This window comes from Astatotilapia calliptera, chromosome 13 (assembly GCF_900246225.1).
Source record: "Astatotilapia calliptera chromosome 13, fAstCal1.2, whole genome shotgun sequence".
Taxonomy (NCBI): Eukaryota; Metazoa; Chordata; class Actinopteri; order Cichliformes; family Cichlidae; genus Astatotilapia; species Astatotilapia calliptera.
Window position 1 is genome coordinate 8,434,142 of NC_039314.1, and position 21,242 is coordinate 8,455,383.

At 43.2% G+C, this 21,242-nt stretch overlaps 2 protein-coding genes across 2 annotated transcripts in view; both read left to right on the forward strand.

The window, feature by feature from the left end:
• Nucleotides 1-3,145: 3,145 nt before the first annotated feature.
• nid1a (nidogen 1a) lies at nt 3,146-15,023 on the forward strand. The gene is made up of 20 exons (XM_026190450.1): nt 3,146-3,424; nt 4,989-5,291; nt 5,369-5,595; nt 5,670-5,959; nt 6,177-6,317; nt 6,462-6,713; nt 6,994-7,194; nt 7,310-7,543; nt 7,738-7,875; nt 8,570-8,698; nt 9,080-9,217; nt 10,347-10,466; nt 10,919-11,140; nt 11,257-11,429; nt 11,910-12,036; nt 12,121-12,292; nt 12,466-12,623; nt 12,705-12,828; nt 13,555-13,667; nt 14,224-15,023. Exons 1-20 carry the CDS (start codon nt 3,221-3,223, stop codon nt 14,346-14,348), a joined length of 3,591 nt encoding a protein of 1,196 aa, XP_026046235.1. The 5' UTR covers nt 3,146-3,220; the 3' UTR covers nt 14,349-15,023.
• A 2,655-nt stretch (nt 15,024-17,678) lies between these two features.
• The window catches only part of lyst (lysosomal trafficking regulator), a 62,524-nt gene continuing 58,960 nt past the window's right edge, over nt 17,679-21,242 (forward strand). Inside the window, exon 1 of the mRNA XM_026191138.1 lies at nt 17,679-18,374. Within this exon, the coding sequence (XP_026046923.1) occupies nt 18,294-18,374 (81 nt within the window). The 5' untranslated portion in view covers nt 17,679-18,293. The remainder of the gene's footprint in view (nt 18,375-21,242) is intronic.

Consider the following 21,242-nt stretch of genomic DNA (forward strand, 5'->3'; position numbering starts at 1 on the left):
ACCTTTCCTGCCTGGAAAACACCCACATTTTTAGAACTTCACAGATACATCTTGCGATGTAGCTTTTTCATTTAAAAAAGTAAGTCCCATGGCTTTCATGACATCATCAGGATTATTTTCTGCCACATTTTAAACTACATCCTGAGTTTCAGAAGACCTCATATAGTTTTCATACATTGAATAGTCCACCTGGTCACAAATAAAACACTTTTTGTGTTTTAAAAATGAAAATGAAATCAAATGTAACATTTCCCTGTAATTCCAACCGCAAGTCACATAATTCAGTTTATGACCCAATCGGTTATTTATCCAATGTGCACAGAAATCTAAGGGACGTTTGTTTGTTATGGTAAATATCCTAGCAGCAAGGTTTTGGTTTCACAAGACCAGGGCATGTGAACACGAAGAATGTCAAGGATGGAGGTCACTGTGATCCATTAATCTTTTAGCACACGGGGACAGTGCCAGCCAGACACCAAACAGGATGCCGTCAGCTACAGTACCTCCGCCTTGGCTGTGAAACCACAGGTTGGTACTCTCCAATATCAGAGATATGTGATTTTGTGTTTGGCCTGTGTAAATGCGAACATAAATGCATAGATTTTTACTTCAAAGATGAATAATTCGACAAGAGGCTTAATTACGGTATGTCTTAATTAGGCCAGGTCAGTGTAGTTTGTACAGAGTGCTGGGATGAACTGTTCTGCTGTTGGGGGATACCATTGCTCTGACATGGAGTGGGAGGTGTGGATGGATGTCTTAGTCCATTCCAAAGTTTAGGTGGGTGGTAAGTGTCAAAGTAACATCCACATGAATGCCAGACTCAAGGCATTTCCCAGCAGAACATTGCAGTAAACTGACCAGTCAGTGGTTTCACTGTTGTGGCTGTGTACTGTCAGTCTATACAGATAGCATAAAACCTCTTTGTACATGGTATATATCGGTTTCTTTGTTCACTCAGAATTACTTCAGCCTGCCTGCAGCCCTTCATATTGCCTGCATCTCTGGTTTCATCTGTAACAGTATTGGAGTGATAATGAAATAGCACTTCAGTCTGATTATCAGGCCACAGCGTCCTGTTATAGACACATCAAACACCAGCCTGCTGGTTCCTAGGCAACTTGGTAAGAGAAAGCAGACCTAATGGCATCACCAGCTCTGATGTAAATATCCCAACAAGGGTCCATTGTGTCTCATCATTCAAACGCAGAGATCCATTTTATTTCCTACAAACAATGTGCTGTTATGAATAACATTCTCTGCAGCCCATATATAACAATCTAAATCTGTGTTAAGGAAATACAAGTGCACTATGTTATTTAAATATGGTGTATGCAGATTAATTTTGAAGCCATATGAATCTGTGGGGTAGGCATTTAGAAACCACAAATGGAAATCCCACAAAGTGACCACGAGGTGGCGCCTTTTAGCTGTAGAAAAACAGAAAGACATTGGGGGATACTGACTTGCTGATTTTGGAACCACAGCATGTTCGGTGCTGTGAAAAAGTATGTGCTCTCTTCCTGATTTCTTCTTTTTTTGCATATTTGTTACACTTAAATGTTTCAGATCATCAAACATTTCATCTTTTAAACATTTCATGTGTGTGTGTGTGTGTGTGTGTGTGTGTGTGTGTGTGTGTGTGTGTGTGTGTGTGTGTGTGTGTGTGTGTGTGTGTGTGTGTGTGTGGACTAAGACATCTCAACATCTGAGATCCCTTTGGAAGTATAATTTCTAAGGTTTTGGGACTTCAGTGAAGCACAGTAGGAGCCATTATCTACAAATGGAAAAACCTTGGAACGGCATCTTGAACATTCCCAGGAAAGGCCAGCCTATCAAAATTATTGCAATAACCCTTTAATGATCCATTCAGGAGGTTACAAAAGCACAGAGAACAACATCTAAAGAACTGCAGATCTCACTTGTGTCAGTTAAGTTCAGAGTTCATAAATCAACAAGTCCACCTTCGACTGGATTTTTAAAAAGGGGGAGGTTTTTGAGTAGCCTAGTCAAAGTCTGGACTTACATCAGATTGAGATGCTTTGACGTGACCTTAAACAGGCCGTTCATACTCGAAAAGACTCATTGCCAGTTATTACTAATGCATGATCATCGGCCTAACTTTGTGCTGAACATTGGGGGGGGGGGGGGGGGGGGGGGGGGTCAAGATCTCTTTCTAAATAAATAAATACAGCTGGGTAAATTCCCAGATGATTAAATATGCAACTATTTTGCAGCTCAGAGGAACAGAAGAAATATTTCATTTACACAGTCTCAGCAGGTTTGAAAAAGAAGTTAATGTTGGGTGTTTTATCACAACATTAGGCAGCTTCATAAATCACTGTCTTGTTTAAAGAAATCTCCTCCTGGTGGTATTTATGAGAAAACCACAGAAACATTGTCTAAACATATCAGATACTTTGGTAATCATTCTAGGTCTTGGAGGTAATTTGTCATTGAAGATACTTTAAGAGCTACAGCAGTGGATGAGTCTGCATTTTGGAGTGATGGTAAACATTTGCAAAAACCCTTTGTGGGGGACCGTGAATACCAACTGTCAGAGCACTGTGGACCGAAGAGTTGGACGGTTCACTAAGCATCTCAAAAACAGCTCCAAGTTGAAGCATATTACTGTACCGGCATGACTCTCATTATCCCAACTGGAGATGAGTCTGATAGCCTCAGCACATGCCTCAAATGATTAGTGTATGGTACAGTGCTTTGTGATATTGTCCTTTACATAATGTTTCAGTCAAACCGGGCATGGGGCTCTGTTGCCGGTTACTGGTCCATGCTCTGATGGCCTGCTGGCCTATGTCCAAACCTGCAAATACAGCTTCAGTGTTGTCCCTCCAGAGACAGTGGCCCTTCTATTAAAACCACTTATAATCTGCACATAGCTGTCTGTTTTCTACTGTATTGGCAACACTGCAATAATCCGTTTGAAGAATTTTAAATAAAGGATCTGCAAATGACCTTAGCTCTTCTCAGAGTTTAATTTGACTCAGTCAAAGTGCATGCCATTATAAAAAGAAAACAACAACAACAGCACCATACCATTTGTTTCAGGAACATTAATGAAAGCAAAGTTTGGGCTACCTCTCACTGAAACTCCTCTGTGAGTTAGTGACCGCCCACAACTCTTTCTACAACTACTGGGTTGGATGTATCACTCGCGCCTTTAACGCAGGACTGCTTAGCTCCCTCTGAAAGACGGACCATGGGTTGGAAGGAGAAAGGCTGGATTGCTTGTCTGAGTTTTCTCGGATTTGTGGTCTCGGTAAAGAGCATAAGTCGAGACGAGCTTTTTCCTTTTGGTCCGAGCGCAAGAGACCAGTTACTGGAGCCAGGGAATGATCAGACGTACCGACTGGATCTGAGCAAACCGGTGTTGTTTTATGATGGCACTTTCCTCAGCATCTTTGTAAGTTAATTCTTAACATTTTGATGATTATTATTATTAACATTAATGCACTTGCGTTGGCTTTACTGGTCATCAAACGTCCGTAGTTCTTGCGCAATTGCGCGTTAGCCAGAAATGGAGTGAATTTAAACAGTTCCTGGAAGTTGGACAACGGAGTTCCAGCAGCGTATGATTTTTTTCTTGTCTGTGGAGTATTTGTAAATACTGGATTTCTTATATGCAGATGCGACTGTATCATGTCGAAAGCATGTGCCCAGGCATTTCTTTGTTTCCCTCGAGGTTATCATTTTACTGCCGATACCAAATACCAAACCTTATTTTGCAATCCATCCTAAAAACACCCAGTGATGAGACAGAGAACTTTACAGAGTGGTCACTGGGAGGTTTGTTTCTGGAATAAATGCAGTAAATCATGTAAAACTGTATGATTTGCTAGAATATTAACTGTTGGCCTGTAGTGTTTTTAAAAGCCGCACCATTGTGTGGAACGGACAAACAGCCCTTTATTCCCGCAGTTCTGGTTTCAAAGAAAAGTGCTACATCTCTGTTTCAGTGCTGCATGAGTAAACTGTGCCATGACGCAGTGATTACACTAACAGATGCATTCGTCAAAGCTTTGCTGATGTTTTATGCATAAAGATGTTTCTACCAAGCATTCAAGCTCTTAAAATGAAAGTTTCTTCTTTAGTAAAGCTTGCCATTCATTCCACAGTAGCCTGTCCAGTCTCAACCCAGTGGAGGCTGTCTCTGCACGATCTCCATTTAAGGAGATCGTGCAGAGACAATGATTAACGTGATTAACACATGAGTCTGGAGCTTAAATGAAACACATGAATGCAGCGTTCACCAATTAGTCTGCTGACTGCCTCCAGGTTAACCTTCCATTACCCACCACAAACATATTTCTGCGCTGCAGTCAAGATGCCCTCAAGAGTTTTGTTTTCATCTCTGAGACGGTCTGCCCTGAACTGTCTCTGCCCTGGGGTGGGGGGGATGATTCTTCTCACCCTTCATGAGTATGATCCATTTTTTACTGAGCACTTACATGTTAACCACTAACCTTAGAGCTCTCTATCTGCAGCACCTCTGTAAATAGGATCACTGATCATTTTCCCAGATCTACCCTCCATTTTGGCAGGAAGTTTCTGTAATGACATTTAGTGCGCAATCTTTAGGCTCTCTGGGGCTACTCATCGGGGGCAAGGACAGGAAACCTTTTGTTTTTTCCTTTGGTCAGGAAGTGAAGGAGCCCCCATGTCCAGTGTGTGTCTGGGCATGTTTTCTTCACACGAGCGCTTTTTTCTTTCTTTTTTACGAGCCTTGCATGTGTTCCCACTGCAAGTGTGTAAAGACTGCGTTAAATAGCATCTTGTTTGTTCATTAGCACAGTAGTGGGACATAGCTGCCGACTCAAATCATTACTGCAATGAAGATCAAAGTGGGTCAGATTGTATCCCCTGTGAAACAGTTCAAGTTGTGTCAAGAATAAAACTGTGTACAACATCGCAGGGATTTCATTTCAGTTTCTGTCTTCTGGATTAATGATTTTAGCTTTTCGTTTCAGATTAATACCAATGGGTTCGTCGCCACAAAAGAGCCAGAAAGCGAGCTGACGTATCTTGGCAAAATGCCCCCAAAATTTGGCATGATTGCAGCTCTGCAAGGAGACCTGCACACGAGCGATGGTGTGGGGAAAGTTTTCTTCCGAGAGGACTCCAGTCCTGATATTCTACGCCGCGCTGCTGAGCACATCAACAGGGCTTTCCCTGAAGATGACGAAATCAATCCCACCCATGCTGTGGTGGTCACCTGGGTTGATGTCACCACCCATGGACTTGAGAGCAGAGGAGACAGCGGCATCAAGAAGGTGAGTGTCACATAGTTATTCAAGTAATCTAAAGTGGATGTGATCACTGACAGAGTCTATAATGTTTTGTTTCTCAGAGAAACACCTTCCAGCTGGTTATTGCATCTCTGGAGACCACGTCATACGCTATTGTCCTCTATCCAAGGGATGGGATAAAGTTTTCCTCCATGCTTGTGGGAGACACTAATGTAATCATGCATGCTGGTTTCAGTAAGGGTTTAGTCCGGGGTTTCTTCAGTTCCATCAAGGGACCATACTACCGCACCACCACTGATGACGAGCAGTCCGTTAGAGCTTTAGCAGAGTAAGTCAGACGGTAACAATGACGGTTCTTGAAGACATGTTTTCTGCCCAGAATCTAAACTTTTCCCCCCACAGGGAGACGAACTCTGGCCTGAGGGGTGTATGGGTGTACGAGATTGGGACTTCTCCCTTTTTTAGCAACGTGGCTCCAGGTGAGGTCCCTGAGCTGCCCACTGAGGCTCCACCACAAGAAGATGTTGACGCTTATGAGGAGTCCAGCGCTGCAAGGAGGCCGTTGTACCCTGACAGACCGGTGGTAGCCTACCCTCCTTATCTGCAGGAACAGACTGAAGTCCACCCAGTTCAGTTCCAACCACAGAACCCGGAGGTGGTGGAGGTGGATGATCCAATTATAAATGTAGATGGTGAGTTTATGATGTTTTAATCCAACGAGTGCTTTTTAGTGAGCCGTTCACCCACACTCGCTGATGGTAGCAAGCTTGTCTGCAGCTCTGCTTCCTGAGCCATGCTGTCTATCACAGTGTATTTTGAGAGTGAGAGCATGTTGTATATAAATGTTTATTGTACTTGTCTTATCAGCTGTTCCAGTCATGGTATTCTTACCGTTCCCCATGTTTTCAGTGTTCTCGTACAACCTTGGCAGCTGTGCAAACAACAGAAATAAATGCTCCAAGTTTGGTGAATGCAGGGACTATGCCAACGGATACTGCTGCCATTGCATCTCTGGCTTCTATGGCAACGGGATACAGTGTGTGGCAGAAGGTACACGCAGAAAAGCGTTTAAATATGACGTTTTTTATTAGCTAGTTGATGTGGAAACATTAGAAGAAATCTTAGCTGTTCTCGGTGAGTAACTTCAGTGGGGTGGCTGTGTTTTTGTTTTGTTTTCTTTGGGGGATTTTGCAGGAAAGCCACAGAGGGTGAACGGCAAAGTACACGGAAGAGTGTTTGTGGGCAGGTCTCCTTCTCCGGTGGAGTTCGCCAACATCGACCTCCATTCTTACATTGTTGCGAATGAGGGTCGAGCCTACGTCGCCATCAGTGACCTCCCGGAGACTGTTGGGCCCTCGCTGGAGCCCCTGGTGTCAATTAGCGGTGTGATTGGGTGGGCGTTTGCTCTGGAGCACCCAGGCTTCAAGAACGGCTTCAGCATCATCGGTGAGTGAGAACAACGCTGCAATGAAGATATCTCATGATGTGATATTCAGTAGCTTGCCTTGTAGTTTTTACAGGGTTTAAAAAAAAAACTAGTGGGAAGCATAAATTTCTGTAAACAAGCTGTTTGCGCTGCTGCAAACACAGCTTGCATACAGCTGCAGTCTTCTGCACTGTCTCCCTGAATTCCACTCGCATTACCTCAGCTGTAACAGAAGGCCACGAGACAAAGTTCATCCCGGGCCAGTATTAGAGTTAACATCCTCCTCTCTGGCCTCCACAGGGGGGGAGTTCACTCGGCAGGCTGAGGTGACCTTTATGCCAGGGAATGAAAAGCTGAACATCAGGCAAGAGTTTAAAGGCATCGATGAGCACGACCACCTGATTGTGAGCACCAACCTGGAGGGCCGGGTGGCCGAGGTGCCTCTTGGCTCCACCATAAAGCTCGACCCGTATTCTGAGATCTACCAGTACAACAACAACTGTGAGACATGACTTGAACAGAGAAACAATATTTCACCACCTTTTCTGATTTTGAGCGAGACATAAAAGAAGTGAAAAAAGGTGAGCGTTTCTAACGTGTCCATCTTGCCTTTCAGTGATCACCTCGTCGTCCACTCGGGACTACGTAGTGACTCTGCAGGATGGATCCAGGGAAACCAGGAGATATCAGTGGCGTGAGACAATCTCCTTCAACGGCTGCTATCATAGCGAGACTTTGAGAGACATGAAACCTACACAGATGCTAAGCGTGGACCACATTTTTGCCATTTACGATCCTGCACAACGACTCATCCGGTTCGCCCTGACCAGCAAGATCGGGGACATCAATGGTGAGAAGACGTATTCGTTTTCCTGCCTTTGGTTTGAGCTCACTTCCTTCCTCAGGAACAACGTCCTGACAGAGAGATTATTTTTGCCAGACAGGCTTTTTGTTGCTATTGTTAAATGGTAAAAATAGGTATGTTTTGCTTCAAAAACCCAAAACAAAACCTGTTTAGAAATAAAATTCACCTTTCCTTTTCAGGAGGGCAGCCGGAGCAGAACCCATGCTTAACCGGAAGACACGGATGTGACACGAATGCTGTTTGCAAAGTCGGAGAGGGAGCAACGTTCACTTGCCAATGTGCTGCTGGTTTCAGCGGCGATGGACGCGCATGTTATGGTAAGAACTGCATATTTAATCGTGTAACAAAGAGCAGTTAGAGTTTATTTTCTGCTTTTGGAAAAAATCTAACTGTTTCCATATCTTTCAAACTCATCATTAAAATCAACCCAGATTTTCTAAAGCCTTCCTTCCTGACTAGGGAACGGCACAATCATACAATTAGCAGGGGAGTCCCATAGGATAAACAAAGCATTTCCGACTCAGAGACCAGGTTAACAGAGCTATTTCAACCTCTATACAACCGAATCTTTTGCATTAGAGACCAAACAGGAAGAGGAAGGAAGAATTTCAGACAGATGCTATCATAAAAGTATTATTATAAATCTAATCAGGCTCTTTTCTTTGATCCGAAAACATTTGATAATGAAAAACTTATCTGGCAAACCAGACTTCTCAAACTCTGACCCAGTCCAAGACTATTTAAATCAAGTCATTTTGTTTACACGACTCAACGTCACACGTAAAGTTTCCCAGGATTTTACATACATAAAAACAGGAAAAAGGCACTTGGACAGAGAGGCGATCTGTCCAGGATGTACCCCGCCTCTCATCCTATGACAGCTGGGATACGCTCCAGCCTCTTCTGTGACTCTGAATTAGATAAGCAAAAGACAGTAGACAGACGAAAAAAAAATGTTATCAGTTTAGCATCTCATCACTACTCTTTTCTTTCTTTTTCTTTTTTTATCAGACAACGATGAGTGCAGAGAGGATCCTCAACGCTGCGGCCCTAACGCTATCTGCAACAACCAGCCCGGGACCTTCCGCTGCGAGTGCGAAGAGGGGTATCAGTTCGGTAGTGACCAGAGAACCTGCATTAGTAAGTGGCTTTTGTGTGCTGTAAAGTGCTATTCCATATCAGGCAAACCCTACCTGGTTCTAAGGAGGTAGAGGTGCAAACATAACCTGTAATAAAATTCATTATTGTATGAAAAAGTCTGTGGTGATTATTAACACGTGTAGCAGCAGCAGCAAATTAGATTTGCTCAGCGCGGTGGCTGTAAAGTATTTTCTGGCATGCCCCAAAAGGATCCAACTTGAATTTCAGTTAAATAAATATTAAAGTATATTCATTCGTCTTAATTTCACGCCATATTTTTCACCCTGTTCCCCAACTTAAGCAGCTCTATCCAAAACCAGTCAACACATTATTTTTCTCACGCTGATAGCATTTCCCAGAACTTGTTCTGCTTCTCCTCAGAGGTTGATCGACCCGTGGACCACTGTGAGGCAGGCACCCATACCTGCTCACCCCATGCTCAGTGCAGCTACGCCGGAGGCTCGTCCTACGTCTGCACCTGCCTACAAGGGTTCACAGGAGACGGTAGAAGCTGCCAAGGTACTGCAGACAAACATAATGCTCTCAGAATTTTTTTCATTGTTTGTTTGTTTGTGGGTTTTCTTTTTTGCATAGTTCACCAACCTGCAATAAGCAGTGTTACGTGTTTTCTATTATTAAATGAGTTTTTAGGTAATTTTACTGACAAAAAAAGGCTTAAAGTTTGTTGGCTGCATGTAAGGATTTGCAGTTTTCCCTGTTCCTTCCATTTATGAAATAAAATTAAACAATTAAATTAAATAGTAGGAGCTTCTAAAGCAGGGGTGTGAAACATAAGGCCCAGGGGCCAGAATCGGCCCAGCAAAAACTCCACCCCGGAGTTTTAGAAACACAGTTTTAACTTTACTCACTATAACTTCACTTTATTTATATTTGTTTAAGTTTTACACCTTTTCCTATTGATAAAGATTCCCCCCACCCCGCTTTATACTACAGCAAAGTCATCTATAGATACACAATTACATGATGGAAATTTCCTGGGTTTTTTTTTACTATCTACCACAGAAATTTATGGTTTTGTTTTTTTACAGTGAGTTCACAGAAAACGGCTTTGTTTTCTGAATGAAACTTTGAATTTTATAACTACAGGACAGTCTGGGCAATGATTTTACACATTTGTCATGTAATTTCACTGGTCCGGCGCACTTAAGATCAAAGCAGCTTTAAGTGTGACCGGTCAAAAACGAGGGACATGAAGAAAAATCTGCTGAAAGTAAGGACTATGTTCAGTGTGGCCAAAATCACTTGATTCACCAAATGCATCCTTAGGAATTATTTGAATTGTTACACCATCTGCTCGGGACTGTGGGCGGTCAGGTTGGTTGCATAATACACCAACAGAGACCGAAGAGTGAAACATTAAAAGCAGATGGGAATTTCATGTGTAGAGGTCCCGGGTCTGGGTGTAGGGTTTTTGGAGGGGTTTCTCTGGTCTGGGTCCTTCCATTCTTTCCACATTTTTGCTTGATTTTCTGCTATTTGAGGAAAGTTTAAGTCAAAGGTTCACCCAAGCTCTTCTGCATGGATCTCCACTCATAAAATGACACAGAAAATGTTCATATTTGATTTTTTTCTGCTCTCTCATCCTCCATCCATCCATCTCACCATCATCTCATCCATCTGCCTGAAGACATAGACGAGTGTCAGCAAAGCAGGTGTCACTCAGACGCCGTGTGTTACAACACAGAGGGATCCTTTACCTGCCAGTGCAGGCCAGGTTACAGCGGCGACGGTTTCCAGTGCCTTCCTGGTAGGTGAACTCTCTGAATTGCACTGCTTTAAACATTTGTTAGCTGGCTTGGCTGCACATTCATTCTGGGGGTTGAAAATAAAGCCTGTGTAGTTACATGTTTGTTTTGGAGGTCCTTCACTGGAGTTCAGACAGCCGAGTAATAGTTTTTTGTTTGATGTTGTTTCGCAAAATGGGTCATTTTCATTCACAGCCTTGTAGCCGTTTAGGCCGGAGGGGGTGTTTGGAAAATGAATTCCTCGCCAGAGTATATTGGTGCCAGCTGGAATCTGTTTCTCATTCCCTTCTGGAAAGTGCGAGGAATTTGTCATGCCTTGTGAAGGATGTGAATTTTATGTGTAGCTGAAATTTAAATTAGAAGACTCCAAAAAGATAAAAGAAACAAGTTCGGGGAGTTTGTTGCAGGCTGTATTTGTTAATTTTCGAGTCTTTCTTTTCATATTTTTCTTCAGGGAGGCCAAAAACACGATGTGAGGTTCACAGAGAGAACGTCCTGGGTGTGTCTGGCCCACGGGGGCCACAGCCTCCGATTGGCGCTTACATCCCCACGTGTGATAACAACGGTCAATATGAGCCGATGCAGTGCCATGGAAGCACGGGACATTGCTGGTGCGTGGACCAAAATGGACAGGAGATCTCGGGGACTCGCACCGGGCCTGGCAGCAGACCAATGTGTGAGTAAATCACAGAAAGAGGTGACAGTGTCACTCACAGTGGCATTAAACAAAAACTATGGAAGCACAAACACTTCGGGAGTTTTGATGAACTGATTTGTGTGCGTCTCAATTAGGTATCGACCACAATACTGGGCTGCCGCCCGTCGGACCCCGGCCACGGCCCGATGTGGACGCCCTGACCCCAGGAACACACCTGCTGTTTGCCCAGAGCGGCAGGATAGAGCACGTTCCTCTGGGGGGTTACGACATGAAAAAGAACGATGCCAAGCCCGTCCTCCACCTGCCCGTAAGTTCATCTTTAAGAGAGGAGTTATTTCATAAATTTTTATATGGCTTTTGCAGCAGTTTTATTCTTATTTTTAAGTTAAAGCCACAATTTCCTGTCAGGATTGTTTACTTAATTTAAATAATATATGAGAAAACAGTCACAAATAACTGCGCTCTGTTGTCCTAAAACTTTCTTCAGCTCTGGGATTTTTCCCATCTGCTTCTCGCATCCAAAGCTTGCACTTTACTGGGGGCACATGGTGACATTCAAGCTAATTGCTAACATCAGTCAGACAACTTTACAGTTGCAGTCTGCTTTTCTTGTTGCACTGATTTGAGCTGCTTGAGCTCCTCACTGTGTGACTCAGTTTGTTTGGATTTAAAGTCTCGACGATACCATCCAAAAAGCACATCTGCTCCACGTTCTGGACCGTTGTTGTGTGACGAAAACTGCACTTCAAAGGTTTGTTGTTTGCTCACACCCTCCTTGGCTCCACAGGAGAAGGTCATCATTGGTGTAGCCTACGACTGTGTGGAGAAAATGGTGTACTGGACAGAAATCACGTCTCCCTCCATCAGCAAGGCCAACATCGAGGGGGGAGAGCCCACTTCTGTCATTAGTTCAGGTAGTGTTTTCTTCATGCTACTGGTTCCCCTACATTTTGAAAGAGGAGGTTAAAAAAAACAGAAAAAATGCACTGTTTTAACAGGTTTGGAAAGCCCAGAAGGGATTGCGATTGACCACTTGGGTCGAACAATGTTCTGGACGGATTCCGCTAAGGATCACATCGAGGTGGCGTCTCTGGACGGGTCTAACCGACGTGTCCTCATAAACACCGACCTCGTCAACCCACGAGCCATCATCGCTGACCCTTCCAACGGGTGCGTTACGATTTAACAGCCTGTTTATTGAACATAGTTTGAGTTAAACAGCACTCTTGGTGAAAATCTGCAATGCTCATTTACTTTAAAGAGCAGGTAACATTCACAAACAGATTGATATTCAGTGTTGCTGAACATCACAGCAGACTCACTCTTCACCTGTCCTCCAACAGTAACCTATACTGGGCTGACTGGAACCGTAAAGCCCCCAAGATTGAGACATCTTACATGGATGGATCCAACAGACGGGTGCTGGTTAGAGACAATCTAGGTCTGCCAAACGGCTTGACTTACGACCCTCACAGCTCACAGCTTTGCTGGGCAGACGCAGGTAGATTTCAGACGGATGACTCATCTGTGAAACGGTGTCTGCTGTGTGCAAGCAGCACTAATTACAGTCTCTTGCCTGCAGGCACGCAAAAAATGGAGTGCATGGATCCAGGTCGGGGTAGTCGCAGTACGGTTTTGGAGAGGATCCAGTATCCTTTTGGAATGACAGCTTTCGGGAAAAACATCTATTACACCGACTGGCGAAGGTTTGATTTTTATTTTAAGAATGTTTTTTCAAACTCTGCCTTTTTAAATCGTGAAAAAATAATAATAATAATAATATTTCTTGCAGCTGGAGTTTGTTTATAAATGAGACCCACTGGTGTTGTAGCACCGAAGACACAGGGTTTTTACTTTTACCTGTGATTCAATGTGTCAAGGCAGAGGAAAGAGAGGGAAGGTTAAAGGTCAAAAAGCTGCCCACACTCAACCCCCTTTACATTCTCTGTGGCAGGGCTCAGACGCTCCCACACTCGAAATTGTGGAGCTTCCTCCACATGTGTCCGGCTCTGTAAGTTATTTATTCCTGAGCGACTGCAGAAAAAAAAGGGGAGGGCTTTGTGTGTGTGTGTGTGCATGTGTGAGTATGTGTGTGTGTTAGTGTGCACATGAGGTGAGGAGGAGTCCTGAAAAGTGACAGCTGCTTGCAATTTCTCAGCCCCAGACGTCTGCGAGTGACCTCCACAGGGCCTCCCTGTGATCTCGCCAGGGCCGCAGAAAGGTTGAGAGGAGGTGGTGTGGGTGGTGCACACTTAAACAGTTTACCACAAACTATGTCATGTTGTGGCTAAGAAACCTACCCTCATCCCCCTCTTTGGCCTTACTCAGTCTCGACAGACTTTGTAGGAAACATAAGGAGGCCGGACGGATGATTGCGCAAGCTCAGATAGTCCTGGATTTCTGAACTCCTGTGCTGACTGTGTTTGCAACAGGGATGCTGTGATTGCAGTGGACCGCTATGCCAGCAGGGAGTCAGATGAGTTCCAGCCTCAGAAGCGGACCAGGTTATACGGGATCGCCACAGCCTATGCCCAGTGTCCTGCAGGTAGGAAGTTGTGATGGCACATTCCCCTTCAATTCCCCCTCTTCACATGCTCGAAGCGAATCTTTGCACGGTATCTAACCCTGATGTTCAGCTCCACTTTAAAGCCGCATGCAGAAACTGCTTGACCCTTGTATATTTGGGGGCTACCTTTGAGGCCAACCTTATTATGCGTTCCTTTTCCTTTTTGGGACCAGGCTGACCTAGTTGTGACCTCTGCAGGCTCTCTAAAGAATCCTTTAGAGCACTTTGCAAACAAAACAAACAAACAAACAAACAAACACGAGTACAGTTCTTAATCTTTAAGCAATTGGGGGAATTCTTCCAGCTTGTATTTATTATCAAGCAAAGGAATGACTAATGGCACCAGGCAACAGCCTCTCTTATAGATAACGCTAAAGCCAGGGAATGCAGAGTCAGGGGAAAGGGGCCTCCAACATCTGGAGATTGCTGCGTGCTTCCTTTGGATGTTTTTAGTGCATTAATAACAAGCAGTGAAAAGGCTATTTCCCACCGATGCCTGCTGTAAAATGTTTCCTTTGTCCCCTCCGTCTGTCAGGACAAAACTACTGTTCTGGAAACAACGGTGGCTGCTCCCACCTGTGTTTAGCAACACCAAACGGCCGTTCTTGCAAGTGTCCCGACAACGCGGCTCAAGTGGGCTGCGTCGAGAGAGAGTACTGAAAGGAGACATCCAGCGCTCCCGGAGTGGACAAGTTTTAAATCCGGAGCCCCTCAGCATGACTAAATTCGAACTGCTGCAGAACCAGAACCGCCTCTGAAAAGCAGAGGTGAACTTACTGTGCCTTTTTTTTTTCTACTGCTCACTGTTATTGTTACCTACATTTTTTGTGTGTGTGTTACATTTCCCATTTATAAAATCACAATGAACTGTAAGTAGAAGCACTACCATGGTGACCTTTTTCCTGAGTCCACAAAAACTGAGAATGAAGCTCGAAGGAATGCGTAATTCTAATGTGAACTTTATCAGAGCGGTAGATGACATCATCTCATGCACTACTGCACACTGAACCTGGGCTTTTTCTCATGGAAGTGTTATTGTGGAACAGGGTAGGGGGGGAAGCTGGTGGGATGAGTCTAGATGCTGAGCAGAAATGTGAGGGAATAAAAATTTTTCTGACACCGTGGGCTCCCGAGTTTGTTGCTTTACAGCGACACCTTGTGTTAGGTAAGTGAATTACAAATATTCATATCTGGTGCTGTTGCGGTAGGTGTCGCCATTGTATAACCTCAAAAAGGGGATGCCTTGTGATATACAGTACCTGCCATGGTTGAATAAATAACTTGTCTTGCAGATTTATATGTATGAAAATGTAATAAATGTTTATTCTTAAACAATTTCTGCGCGACTTTTTTCGCAGATGACTTATACACAGGTGCCATTATACACCATTTCTTGCAACAGGCTTATTTTTAACAAGCTGTGTGTGTGTGTGTGTGTGTGTGTGTGTGTGTGTGTGTGTGTGTGTGTGTGTGTGTGTGTGTGTTTCTTGTCACATGACTTATTTTTTGCGTCTGCTTGGATGATGCTTCTTCTTTCTCAAAAAGGATCAAGAAAAGCTGCCACCCACGCAGTCTGTGTGCTGGAGGGGGGAGACACGTACGTCAGTGGTGCATTAAGGGGGCTTTTAATAAACCCGGAATATTTTTATCATAAAGACTTGAAACCTGATTGAAAACCTGCTTCGAGTCGCAGCAGTCGTTACTGTCTCTCTCCAGTGACTTGTCCCATTCACATCAACGCCTTAGGGGTATATCTTGATATGACTCTGAGACAAATCGTCATTTCGATCTCACAAAACAATGCTATGACCATAACTGGAAAACAAAATAAAATTCTGTCCTTTTCTATCCAAATTATCAGTGACTGTCATTGTCTAACAATAAAAAAGTCTGACCATTAGTCCTGTGCAAGACTGCAAAATTTGGTATTGATCAGACACAAAGTAAATATTGAGACAGTATTTTAAATATGCTGATACTTTTAATCTATAAAGACAGCTTAAGTTGGGGAGATCATTGTGTCAGGATTTATTAGAGAAATCATAATCACTTTGCAAATTCTGAATACATTTTAATGATCATGGAATCACTGTGGTCTTTTACTTTCCACAATACTTTAACACAACAAACACACCTTTCAGCTTTTCATATATTTTGAATCTGAGGCTGTGTGTGTGTGTGTGTGTGTGTGTGTGTGTGTGTGTGTGTGTGTGTGTGTGTGTGTGTGTGTGTGTGTGTGTGTGTTATTTACTATAAATTAAAAAAGACCTGACGATCAAAAAGGTTCAGATATTTTTCAAAGTGCATGTTTGATAGAAAAAAAAGTATCGATCCTATCGTGCTACTATTGATCTGATACCAATACCAGCGTTGGAATCGATACTATTGGTTCAGTCCGCCAACCTCTACTGGCCATCTGTCAAGCCACGGGTAAGGAACAGCAGGGGAGATTGTGACCAGAACCAAGTAGCTAATTCTGTTTTTCATAACTGTGACAGATGTGCTTGTCTTGCTTCACTGATTACCAGCTGTCCATTAAAATGTATGAATAAGGGGGGGGGGGGGAATTCAGTGTCCTGAAGCCCACAGTAATGTCACCATAAAATAAATAAAAGCAGCAAATCCTTGTTCTTTTTTTTCACTAAACACATCAATCATTCGTCATTACGCAAAAATTACCTCAGTCGATTCGTTTAACTTTATAAGTAGTTCAACTACATTTTCATACTCGTAATAACCCTAATCTGCAAGAAAGATAACCTAACGCCGGGATTTTTAGACAATTGTCTCGAGTGTGGCGGCTTCTCACTTTGATATGCACAAACAAGCAAATTACACTTTAGGGGAAAAAATGAATTAGCTTGCCAGTCTGTTCTGCCATCTACAGAGCTTCCCCAAACGCACCACCATTCCCTGGGCTAAAAGCTTTGATTGATTGGAAAATGATTTGCGTGTTATCCAATTGGGAGCAGAACAGCAGTCAGTGGGCACTCCACAGACCGTTAGCGCTTAATAACAAAATGGTCATTTGCACCCTCAGACAAGTCTTTGAGGAAAAAAGCTGATCAGCGCATAGAAAACTTAAGCTAACTATTTGGCTTTCAAGGGCTAAACATGCATTATGCATTACGCACAGCCATATTAAGTCTTAGATCATATTAATAGTTTCCAAGGAAATAAATCGCGAAATTAGTGTACCTGTTTGGGTGTTATTACAAAACATTTGCTATGACTTCTCTTTGGATTCTAGGAGGTTCTTCGCAGCCAACTAAATGGGCTGTATTGTAGAGGGAGTTGTCTTGCAGTCAGAGCTGAGGGCTTAACGACCCAATATCTTTAGTGCTGGATGGATGCTAGCTTTAGCTGGGTTAATTTGGGGGAAAACGAAGGTATGTCATAAAATTAATTCTTCTTATTACAGGTAAATATCATACATGTAAGAGATACGTGGCTATACCCATAGCACCTGCTTGTTTTGGATGTTCTTGAAGATGTGTTGGTCGCTCTGTGATACAGTTTTGACAGCTGCCGTACACAGGACGGTGCGATGCAACAATCAGCAGAGCCGCTAACGTCACGGCTGCTGGCTAAAGAGCCAAGAACTCCGGAATAGCTACTTTATTCGTTAAAAAACGCTCATAAAGTCAGTCGGTAATGCGTATCTCCGGAGAATATGGCATTTATTTGGACATTTTTTTAAAGTTACCGAAGCTGCTGGGTTGTTTCTTTTTCGGTCAAGCTAGCCACAACTATAAACACGCTAACGGAGATGAACTTTCAAAATATATCTAACTCGTTCGTGCGATGTAAAGTATATGTATTTTAAGTAAAGCCCAGTTCCGAGGAGGGGAATAGCCACATTACAGAGTTACCACTTGCAATTTATATATTTATTTTATCTCAGTATGAAACCTAGATGTCTCTGCATTTGAATATTTCCATAACACACTTGAAACGAAAATTTAAATATAAACATACAAATTACATTTGAGTGTAATTTAACCGTTTAATACTGACTGAATACAGCAAGCATCCAAATTGGATATTTTATTTTCAGTTTATTTGCGATTCGGATTATCGATGTTCTTTTACTGCAATATAAATGTGGGTGCATTTATTTTGAAAACACAATTTGTCGCCGGAAATGGGATGTGTGTCGCTGCCTAAAGACTTCACGCAGTTCTGTCAGATACCTAGCTAGCTAGCTGTCTGTATGGCTAGTGTCCGTTTTGTTTTGGTAATGCCCTAGCGTGTCAAACTCGCTTGGGCGAAGTTTATGGTTCAAGTGTGGGTTTTTTTGTTGTTGTTGTTTTTAACTGTTAGTGTATCTGCGTTTGTTGACAAAAGTGAATGCGGCATTGCCAGCTAATTCTGCTTTGCTAACCCATCAGACTTTGTATTTTTCAGCAGAAGCCCAGTTTAAAAGTGGCAGAGCGATGCAGTGAATATGCTATGAAAGACTCCGAAGAAGATTTGGGGCTTCGTTCGGGTTATCCCGGGGCACTTCCAGCCACCTGGAGGATTGAGAAAGAACCCCAGAGGAGACCTTTCTGATTCCCAACTTCTTCAACCAGACTTGGTGTTGTATCTGGAAGTGTGGACGATATGGCCAGTCCACAGGAGACGGATCTGTGCTATGCGTGGGAAAAGTATATGGACTGTAGACTGCAAGGAGCCGATCTCCAGGTATGGCGCTTCTGGCAGGAGTGTAACGTCAGAGATCATTCTTTGGGTGGTGGTGCTGCTTACTTTTTACAGGAGCAGGTCCTTAAAAAAGATGATGTCATTGTACTTGGGAAAAGGTCTGAAGACAGCCATGTATCTTGTTTATTCTGATAGAGACAAATTATTTGTTTTCAATCACGATACAGTTGCAAAACCGGTTCTCTCCAGGATTTCATTCAAAGGGCTGAGTCGATACGAAGTTAGTGTGCTTTCTACGCTTGAATAGCAAGAGTTTGTTCTGTGACAGGTGCTATATGAACGCTTTTAACCTAGATAAACTCATGAATAAGGTAATCTTATCCAGAAATACTTTGCTTCTCATTTTTGCCCTCGCTGTGCCGAGGTCAGTGTTCACTAACACGTTTAGGCAAAATGCTCCAGTATGAATTTTGTGCAGAATTATACATGTACATATGAAAAGTGGGTAAGGGGAAGAGTCACTGACTATCAAAGAAAATGACTTCCGATGTGTTTTTGCATATACCTTAAACCCTCTGGTTTACCTTGGTGGTCCCCAGATATCACTTAAGTGGCCAGAAATCTGGCTGGTGCACACCAGAGGCCTGCGTAGGCCCAGCATTAAGTCACTGCACAGAGGTGGAGGCAGGTGTAAACCACAGATTATTCACTGTTGGCGCTGCATAAAGGTGCTTTGCTTTCTATCTCATTGTATCCTGTGCATATGTGGTAGCGGTTCTGAAAACTGTCAGATCTCTGCAGCTCTTTCATCCCCCTCTTTCTGTCAGGGAATGAACGGCATCCAGATCACGAGACTTGGATTAGGTTCAGACTGCGGATCTAAGAGTACACACTCGCGCGCGCACACAGAGGCACACTCACTCATAATGTACCCCATTACTTTTGATTAATCATGTGTGATTTGTCCTTTTAAAGACAGACCTACTATCATTTTTAAAGCTAATTAGTGTTTAGAAAGCCTTGAGGGTTTATTCTCTCTTGGAAATAATGACTTCCTTCCTCCATAGTCATCATGTCTTTGCTGGTGTAGAATGCTTCATTGCTTTGTTAATCACATTAGTCTGCATTAGGATATCAGCAGGAGGAATGGTGCTGGCTTTTTCTCAGTTGTTGCACACTTGGAGTGTGCCAGGCAGGCTCAGCCTTTCTATTACTGGTAACTTTTGTCACTTGTGACGAATCTCATGGGACAACTGTGTGCGCTCCTCCACCTGTCAGCTTCCCAGTGATCAAAGTGCCATGCAAGTCTGTGTGTAGAGAGATGGTTAGGTGAGCACAGCTGTCCTGTCCTGTGTTATGATCCTGTAGCTTGCCCTCCTGATTGAGCCTGCAGCACACAGATGCAGCTCATTCCGCCAACCCCGTCAGTGCAAGAGCGTCTACTTTCCATCCTTTTCACCCAAAGTGACATCTTCTGTTCATGGCAGTCAGTCTACAGGTAAACACAACAAAGCGATCATGGGAAATGTCCAACCGTTGACAGAAGCAAGCCTCTGTTGTGCTGCTCTGCATCCATTTCTGTGATCACACCTTCTAGAGAAGAGGGGAGGGAAAACACAGCTTCTCCTGCTGCAATCAATAAGAGAGCACAAAAAAAGGTGTGAAATATACCGGTGTTGCAGCAGCTCCTCACTTTTATCATCTTTTATTCATGCCTCTCTCTGCTTTTCTTCTTAAGGTGTTTCAGGACTAATTTCACACCCTGTATTTCCATCATTTGTTCACAGCGCAATCACCGTGGTCATTAACATAAGTGCTGGGTGGGCTAACCCTGACCGATGTGTTCCTCTTTCTGTTTCCTCTTGTGGCTCGATCGTCACTCTCTTCTGAGAAAGCAGACAGTGCGAGTTTGTTTATGCTCCACGTAATCACAGATTTTTATGAAGCTGCAAAGACAAAAGACATACAATTTCTCTATGATTTATATTATTTATTTATTTATTTATTTATTTTAAATGCCACAAGGACGACCTTAGATGTGGCCACTGAAATTTGCATACTTATCACTGGTAACTTGAGCGTTCTTAATGTGGGTGTTAGCTTTTAGTGTCTCAGAGTTATGCACTCAACAAATATCTTGCTTCTTTGTAGGATTTAGCCTCACAGTGGGACTGTGACCTGTCCAGGGTGCACCCCATCTCAAACCCTATGACAGCTGAGATAGGCAGTTACTAAAAAAAAATCAAAACTGGTTAGAGTAGAACGTTTGGATTGATACTGCTGCCTCTTTTTGCCCCTTGTCACTTAGTTTCTCCTAGTTTGCACATTATATTACCATTTAGATGACAGCAATATGGCATAACCACAGCCACTTCTTGTGCTGAATTGGTGGTATTTACCAAGGGTGTGCGCATGTATCATAGCTTCAGTATAACAGGATTACTGACATTAAGCTTTTCTATGCATTCATTCTAATGGAGCCAAAGCTACTGAATTAGTGTGATCTGCTACAAAGAGGATATTTCGAAGGATCCGAAAGGATACTTTTCATTCAGTCCAGTCTCTCTGAATCTTGATGAGCAGAGTCCATTTAGCAGAATGGCTGCCTGGCGAGGAGCCAGGCAAGAAAACAGGTTGCCTGTTGATAGTTAAGTTTCATTATGAGCTAACAGGATGTTTCAAAACACCAAAGTGAGGTGTTTGTAGCACTTCTCTTTTTCTTGCTTTTTGGCACAAAGGGGGTTCAGCTAAGTGATCTCTTTGCTTGCTCTGTATGACTCCTGAACTACTTAAAATTCCATTAACTGAACCAGTTGGTCTTGAATTCATGTAAGGTCCGCTTGGCTTTAGCTTTTTTGCATAAATGTGGATAACCAGTCTTTTCCTGCACGGTGGATGAACACATCTTGT